The following is a 9,112-nucleotide window of genomic DNA, read 5'->3' as shown; positions in this document are numbered from 1 at the left end:
GTCTCTATCTGTTTGTATACCTCTGTCTCTTTCTGCCCTCTGAAGTGCATTGATTGCGCGTTCGCGTGGTGCGCTCGATAGAACGGAAAGACAGACATTCGTGGAACAAAGCTCCCAGTATGCACAAAGCGACGTAATTGGATGCCGATAATGCCTGTTGATGTCACTGATGTTTCATGATTACGGACTAATCCGACCGTATGAATATCAATAGGCATCATAAAGCATAGCATAGCTAGCCGACATCATTATATTATTATCCTTATTTCATATATTTATATATAAATAGTTTGCCGAGCACGCAGCTACTGTATACGAGAAATATCAAAGCGAAATTAATTTCGTACAGATATTGTATTCAACTGAATACAACCAGCTTGTTAAAATTCTTATAACTGCAAGAAAAAGAAATATTGAAAATATATTTTTTTCATTTTTGCATCAAACATAGATCGCATTAGTTTTTAGTTCATTAACTTTCATTTTTTAATTGAGTAAAAGATGTGGAAATTTTAAACGAATTATCGAATTGATGAAAAATACATTTTTTAATTTGTGAAAAATACAAGTTTGCAATTTTATTGCAAGGATGGCGTATTTATGGTCAAATTTTGAGATGACTTTTTCTTAACAGCTTTGGGAAATAACAGTAGAATACAGTATGAATTGGAAAAATCATGACGAGAGAGAAAGGATGCAATCGCTGTCACCACTTTGCTACGACTGGAAATTCGCGTCCCACGTGTACATCCAACGCGAAATGGAGAACCGTACATTGCGCGAGTTTACTGTCGTACGTGTCCCGAACCGATTTCCTTTTATCTGGCCGTCGACCGCGGATTCGCGCCGTGACGAACGTACGAAGTCCAATCGCGAATAACAGGCAATTTCGGGCGATGTAACAAGTCTGAGAGTTTATCCGCCCCAATTGCATTGCGTGCTCGCGAAGGAAACGTATAACATATAAATAACAGAATCAAGGAAAGAAAAATCGGATCTCGAAAACATACTTCGTAGCTGTCTGTGTCAAAAAGAAGTAAGATAAATTAATATTAAAAATATATTACAGTATGTTATTACATAACAAAACGAATTTAAAATTTAAAATAACTTGGTAAGAAAAGAGCGATATGAATAGAAATGATTAAATTGAGCAAAGTTCACAAAGTTTAATATTCAAATCACGGTCAAATTTTTTGTGAAGAGACTAAATCCGAAATGTGGGTAATCTTCAATATATTTTTTACGAAGTGTTGCAAGTAAAAATATATATTTAGGAATATTGTATATTTAGGACTTATAAAGATTTTGCGTTGCATTTTACCTTTGCGCTATAAAATTGACGACACCTGCTGTTCATGTGATTTTCTGTAAAAGAAAAGGATCGAATACTTTTATGGCAAGAGTATCAAAAGAAAGTTGAAAATGCAATGGTTGAAAACGTCGTGACAGACTTCTTGGGCTTTACGATTACTCATGTCTCGGCAGGCGGAAGAGATGCGCCGAGGGATGGAAAAAATATGTTCTCCACTTCCGACGGCGGGGCGGAAATTGAAGAAGTTGCAGTGCACGAGAGATGGGCCCGCAAATTATTTATTACTCTATCGTTTCGCGCGAACTCCCGCGAATCGCGACGCGATGCGATGCGACAGGCAGAGGTGAGACGAGACGTCCTTCTTGTGTAATTTTTCACGGCGCGATCGATGATAACGCGATCCGCGGTTCCGGCAGACAACGTCGCAGGAATTTTTCCTTCGTGAAGAAATTCCATCGTGGCGCATTTCGTGCGCGAACTTCGGAATTCCACAATAATGAAAAATGAGACACGAAATTCAAATTATCCTTGAATGTAATTATTATGGAACGATGTGAAATATTTTTATTTATAAAAATTATTATCTCGTGTGTATACATTTATTCTTCAAACACAAAAATACTCTGTCATTATCTGTAAGAGTCTTAGATCTACGCCATCGTCGTTCACGATCTATCAATTTTCTCGAGGTAAGGTATATTTCTTCGCATCTCGTCGCGATGTCTTGTATTCGAGTCAGAGCTTGATATCTCAGTTGCGAGGTATGAAAGGCATTTAAGTACGAACGCATACGTACTTTCTTCCAATTTTTCATCAGAACGTCAAACTTAGAAGCAATACCGACTCGCCTAAGGTTCAAAGCCTTGTAGTCGCCGGTAAAGCCCTTTCTCGTACAAGAATTCGAATCCTTCGTCAGACGGCCCTCTTACCTTTGAGTAACCGCATACCGTCCGCAGGCAGTCGCACAACGAAAAGAACTTGCGAGACACATGGCTATAGGCCATCTGAAGCTACGAATGAATTATAGTCATGAAAATGTTGTTGCAAAATTAACGGTCAACTATTTACTTAAGTACTGGTCTCTAATTTTACTTTTGTCATTGTAAAAATAATAAATCAGTCTTATAAATATCATTATACATATTTAATTAAATTCCTGGATATAATTACGTTGTACTTAAAGTAAGAATTTATCGGAGTGATAATTCACTCGATTCATTATTTTAACATGTTTATTTGTTACTGATATTTATATTAATATACCTTTTTTGCTCAAAATTGATGATATTCACTAATTTAAATTTTAATATTTAAAATCTTATCAATTCAAGCACTTATCGAAATAAACGTTATATTCGATAAATAAATATTATTCAAGAAGCTCTTAATCAATCGCATTTACCGATACTCTGCAATTGAAGCTATTTCTCTTCGCAAAAGCTCGAAACGTGTATTCGTTTTACTCGAGTCTCAGCTTTTCACTCAATTTCTCACCTTTCTCTCGACTAAATTATTTTCGCGCGTTCGCCTTTCTGAAGCTAACGCGAGTCGACATAGCTCCCGTTCCTATTCTTTTTCCTCTCGCATATCTTGACGTCCGCAAAGGCGACGTGACGCGTCCCAGGTGAGAACATCAGCCCAGGGAAAAAGAAGCAGGCGAAGAATAAGGGACAAGGATGAAGGGTGTCCGGTACCGGGTAGGCGACATAACACGCGTGACTCGTCGAGAATCACGCAGCACGCGCAGGTACGCGGCTCGCGGCTAAATGAAATTTTAATAAAGCTGCGCCGGGGAGCCGCGCAGGGTGGAGGGACACGATCTTCACAATGGAACAATGGCTACGAAATCGTCCGAAGGCGTCGGCGCGCTTCTTCCGAAGCCGAGCCAGCCGCGCCGCGATAATTATATCGAGGCGGCGGTACGGAATCTCGCCAGAAAAACTTGTCTTCGGCCCTTAAGGGGCCGGGGGAGTCCCCAGAACGCCTTACGCCGCTCTCGCAGTCGCCTAACTAAAGGCGAATTTACACGGTTCGCTCCCGATGATTACCCCGGATGAATCATCCAAAATAAATTGGATGAACGCGTTTTTGTTCGAATGTACCGCGCTAAAAGTGGGCTACCCGATTCGCGGCCGATCCGACGCGGGCGTCCGTTGCTTCTTAAAAACTTTCAACGTGAGAAAGAATGAGTCGACACCGGGGATACTCCTCCCGTACAATTTGCGTGTACAATAACTCAATTATATATCATCCTTGAAAAGTAAACATACTCTATACTCGAATATGCACGTAGACGCGTCAAGTTTGTACATCTCTCTCTCTCTCTCTCTCTCTCTCTCTCTCCACTATAAACTCACAGTTCACGACTGTAAGCTGTTGGTTTCCTAAACTCTCTCAGCTTTCTGAGTTCTCAACTTCCAACTTTCAACTTTCCTCCCGCGTTTCATAACCCACAATTTCTCACGTCGAATACGCGGTACTCGCTATTTGTATCATTATTGCACGTGATCAGTCCGAATGCAATAAAGGGAATTAATTGTGTAAAAAATCGTTATATCGCGCGCGAAACACGGATTGCGTTAGACTAATTTGCTTCTACAAATCGAATCAAACAAAAAGCTGAATAAAACTCCACGGCTTGCTTTATTTTGCATTATTTAACCTAGTTGATCGTTCAAACTGGCTAAAAACGGCCGACTCTTTTATTATTCAACAATTTTTTGTTTAACCCTTCTATCAATGCATGAATACTCGAGTACCTATATTGAATTTTAAACAGTAAAAATTTTTATATTTTTCAGTGAATTTCGTTATGACTCCTCAAACTGCCACCCTTTGGACGAGGGACAATTTTGCACGGATTTATCTCATTTCCACTTTTACGTTTTTAGCTGGAACTTTGTGAAACATGAAAGTGGAAAGGGGTGAAAAATTAAAACTTTGACAAAAGGGTTTAGTAATGGTTACTCGAGTTATTTTACTTTCCCTTTTCGAATGATTTTGATCAACATTGTCAGAAATTTACGTGTAAATTCGCCTTAAACTTTTGCCTTCGTTCTCGCCCTTTGTCTCCCTTGCGACAGGAGCTCGCAGTCGTCTCGGTTCGACGATCGTCGTCGCGAACGAGAAACTCGATCGGCGAGGGAAAAGGGCGAAGCAGGCGCGACGCCGCTGGTTTTTGTCGGCAACAGCCCGTTTCTTTGTAAGACGATAGAATGGCATTCTAATATCGACATCGCGCAAGAAGTCGGTGCGCGCGTACGATAAAAAGGCCCGATGGTATTCGGAACAAAAGCGACCGAGCGTGTTAGATAATTAGCAAAAATTTAAAGTCACCGCTATGATTATTCAGCATTTTCTGGTTATTCACCGGTTATTTTCTTTAATATCAAAAATATGAGAGTAAAACATCTCAAGCCCAATCGTCACACTATACATTGGAGGTCGAGGATTGCGAATTGAAGGTCAGAATTAAGCCAATCAGGACGAAAGGGATTAAAATTAAAATTAGCTAGTCGTATTCTAATCTCTAATTCGCAATCCTTAGTCTCCAATGCGTAGTGCGACATGGGCTTAAGTATAATCCGAATCCAAATAGAAATTATTAAAATAAAAATTATTAAAGTAAAAATTGCGACTTTACAAGTTAAAAAGAGTGTGAACGTTTCATAAGTTTTATTATAAAATAAGTCAGGATGATAAAAAATTTGATTTCAAAGTTTTGTCTAATCATTAGTAATGTATATTTACAAAAATAAATTCTAAAGTGTCAGTTATACCTTATTGAATGCCAAAAATAATAATTAACATTCAAAATGCTACCTTTTGCTTCGATAATTTTTAGGAGCTTTAACAATTGCGCATCTTTTTATAGATAAATTTTCTCAGGTAGCCAATAGAACGGGCTTCAATTCATCAATCGATGAAACTTTTTGATTCACTTTTTTATATTATAATATAATAAAATACAACTAACATTTCACAGTTTCAATAATAATAATAAATAATAAATTAACAGGCGATAGAGAGCCAGAAATAGATGCAGTTATTAAATGCGTAAAATAACAAAATATATTCCAAACAAGATCTTACATTAAATCGAAACAAATTTCACATAAATCAATCAAATGTTGGACGCTTCGGCTTCATCAGCGATATCAAACAATGGTTGTGGTCAATATTCGCATCTCAACGATCCAAGTGTGCAGCCAGGAGAGTCTCTTCAATTCAAAATTTTGAGAAGCCACATTGCCAATTAACTGGTAAGCCAAGTAAGAACTGGAAATTACAACATAACTTCATTAAGTAATGGTAAGAAATAAATGATAAATATAATGATTAATTAAAGAAACTTACCAGCTGCAAACTTTGATTAACACATAGCGCAAGGAGGAACAATAAATAAAGAGAGCTGTTTCGCGAAGAGTATAGAATTGAAATGATCTTTAAAACACTAAACATGAAAGATATGTCAAGAAATATATTCATTGCCTTTCGCAGAGTCACTAAATGTCATAGATTAAGATTTTCATGTAGGTAGTCAAAATAATGTTAAATATACTTAAATTAAGTCAATAAATATCTTTACTTATATTTCTATGTGGAAAATCAAAAAAACGAAGCTGATTGTAATTAAATTAATTCTTAATTTTGTCAAGGATGTTCGTATATGCATTGATTTATGTGAAATTTCTTGCGATATGTAAGATCTTGTTTAGAATATATTTTGTTATTTTACGCATTTAATAATTGCGCCTATTTCTGGCTCTCAATTTTTCTCACCCGTTAATTTATTGTTTATTATTATTATTGAATATCTCGAGAGCTCAAGTTAGTTTTAAATCTATCTTACTCCAGAATTTGTTTTTTAAAATAGACGTTACTATAAATGATTTGACAAACACACAAAACTTTGTAGCCAAACTTTTTGTTACCCTGCATACAACGGTCAAGTATACAAATAGCTGTATATAGAAAAATTAAAAACTAATAATAAGAACGTTTAATCGAATATCTTTCATGAGAGTTCATTATTTCATCGATCGTTATCACAATCCCCGCCTGCTTTTTAAGTAGGGTAAAATATTAATTTTACTGAAACCGTAGTCGATATTACGTGACTTATCTGTTCAATCTCAATATCCGGATTTATAGTACAATGGAAGCGTATAAGTTCTTCAAAGCATCTTGCCTTTCTAGAATCTCTAGTGGAGCATATCTTAAACATAGTACGTAGCCTCGTAAAATAGCAGCTATAATAAGCTCGTGAATATTTTCATAGTGCGCGATGTGTCGATAGTGTTGCCTTCCGGCTTTTTCTTCGGCGATGTTTCGTTGTATTAAGTTTTGCACGGTAATGTCTGCATAAACTTTTGCAGTGTATACATAAAAGGCTACATGTACGTGCGAATTTTATCCAACTAGAAAGATTTTCAATCAATGTGATAAATTAAGGCAAAGACTAAATGAATTATTTAATAAAAAAAATTAAAAATAAAAATCGGAGTGCAGCAAGATAAGTGTCCACGATGTAAATCAGAAAAAAAAAATAGATAGTGAGCAGCAAACATTCCATATAGGGTAAACTCGGGTATGATGGCCATAATTTTTTAAAATGCAAAAAACATACGTTTATTCTTGTTACTTTTTAACGATATTTGAGATATTACTTTCACTGAAGCTTAAAGTAACAAATACTATCGAAATTAAAGAGAAAATACTTAACAGAACTTTAATTTTTCAAAATATTACAAAGTATGCATTGGCCATCTTATCTGATTTTTAGGGAAAAGATGGCCATGATATTAAGAAACATAGCCATAGTATTTATAAATAAATAGTGAAAATAAAAGTATTAATTATAGATCACTTTGCAATTTACGTACTTTTATTGTGTATGTAATATTGATTATGGCAGTTTAACTGTAATTTATTAGACATTATAACAGTTTTTAGCAGTTTGCAGATAGTCGAAAGAAAAAATATTAGATAATATTTATAATATTGTTATTTTGAACAGTGTACTCATATGAGCTACTGTAAATATTGATTATCTTTAAGAATGACTATAAAAATGCACTATTTATCAATTGTTGGAGAAATTATGGCCTATGGTCATCTTTTCCGTATGGCCATAATACCCTAGTTTACCCTAGGTTTATTATCTAGTCACTCAGCTGGCAAGAAAGAAAAGCCGTTGGCACTATAATTTTCGTGATAAGTAATATGAATTTTATGTACCAATTATCAAGAAGAACCTGACTTGAATGCCAAGTTACCAGTCTTGCAATATTAGTCGTGCTGGTGAAAAACGGAGGTGAATTAGCGAGGAAAGAAAAAACATATGTGGACGCGTGTCGCCGGCGGGCCGAGTAATAAATTCGTATTTCACGCGAGATCGCAGGAGCGTTGCCAGTTCTTGACGTCGGCTAACTGTAAATGCAAGTGGTCACGCATGGGAAAGCGTTTGTCGGTCCCACGATCGTCGTCGTTACACGAGGATCGATTATTATTACAAGAGGTGTATCCAATTTCGCGTCATTCGCGCGCAAAACCGAACGAGGTGGCTCTTGTAAAGGCGCGCGCGCTCGCGGATATTATCGAGCAAATTATGGTGCAGGGTCTATTCATTTACGTACGAAGTCAATGACCAATCAGTTGTTAACTGCTAACGGTAACGAACCGGTACCGCGGATAAATTTGAAACGAGTAGGACAGGTTAACTACATGCCGGTGATGCGTCTCTGCAGATTGGCCGGTGCTTGTCGACGAGCGCTTGGCTCGTCAGAGAAAAAGCTGCCTTCCTCATTCGCACACGTCTAGAATTGAAAGATGACCCCTGCCGCAAGTGTCGATGGGCCGCATTCATGTCATGATTCGTTAAGTAACGGTTTAATATCCCGTATGCGACGCGTCATCTGATATTAGAATATTCGCTGAATATTCATCGAATAAATGTGAAGCAATATTAATCCATTCGTTATGAAGTTCCAATATTGGAACATCCGATATTGTCGATATTACTTTCTCGTAGTAAAAACTCGAGAATTACTGACGGCGTATTTTTATATTTTTCTCATTTTGTTCATAGAAATGTTAAAAAATTTATATTCCATAAAAAGTTGAATAAAAAGTTGATAAAAAGTTGAGGGCACATTTTTTTCCGGTCTCGAATTTTGTTTTTCTTGACGTGTAACCTTTTCACACTGCGACGATCTCAACTTTTCGGGAGAAGAAAAGTGTCGCGAGTACGTGCGAGGGTGTGCAGAGAGTCTCGACAATGCATGGTACTTTATGGTATAGTTGGCGCGGATTTTAACATTAAGTCATCGCTCGTTTCCAGGACCGGCACGTGAAGGACGCCAGCAGAGATCCGCAGATGGATTCGAGCCAGGACTACCGACTCTTACTGGGTTACGAGAACAAGACGCACACAGTGCTCCGCTTCAGTAGACGATACGACACATGCGACCCGCGGGACTTGAAGATCACGGTAGGTGATGCGATTTATGCAGCTCGAAAGCTGGAGCGCAGGACAATTTCCTGCGGAGTATACACAAAAGCACGCGAGATTTACTTAGCGCGCTTATCTTACACTTGTTTCACCGAGATAAATGCGTTTACATCGTGTAGAAAAGGATTAATATGAGATTTACTTCTTTATAGACGGAATTATAGTTTTGCGAAATTTACTTGTACAGAACGATTTTGCTACAGTATCGAAAATTATGATGGACATTCGAGTGTAACATAATTGAACTTACAGACAGGATTATATAATTTTAAAAAATTTACTTA

At 37.2% G+C, this 9,112-nt stretch overlaps 1 protein-coding gene across 1 annotated transcript in view; it reads left to right on the top strand.

Moving 5' to 3' along the window:
* Nucleotides 1–9,112, top strand: part of olf413 (DBH like monooxygenase olf413) — a 243,985-nt gene that overhangs the window by 171,650 nt on the left and 63,223 nt on the right. The window contains exon 3 of the mRNA XM_018508106.1: nt 8,658–8,807. Within this exon, the coding sequence (XP_018363608.1) occupies nt 8,658–8,807 (150 nt within the window). The remainder of the gene's footprint in view (nt 1–8,657; nt 8,808–9,112) is intronic.

This window comes from Trachymyrmex cornetzi, unplaced genomic scaffold (assembly GCF_001594075.2).
Source record: "Trachymyrmex cornetzi isolate Tcor2-1 unplaced genomic scaffold, Tcor1.1 scaffold25, whole genome shotgun sequence".
Classification (NCBI taxonomy): Eukaryota; Metazoa; Arthropoda; class Insecta; order Hymenoptera; family Formicidae; genus Trachymyrmex; species Trachymyrmex cornetzi.
The sequence above is the reverse complement of the archived record's forward strand: the minus strand, read 5'-3'. Positions and strand labels throughout refer to the sequence as shown.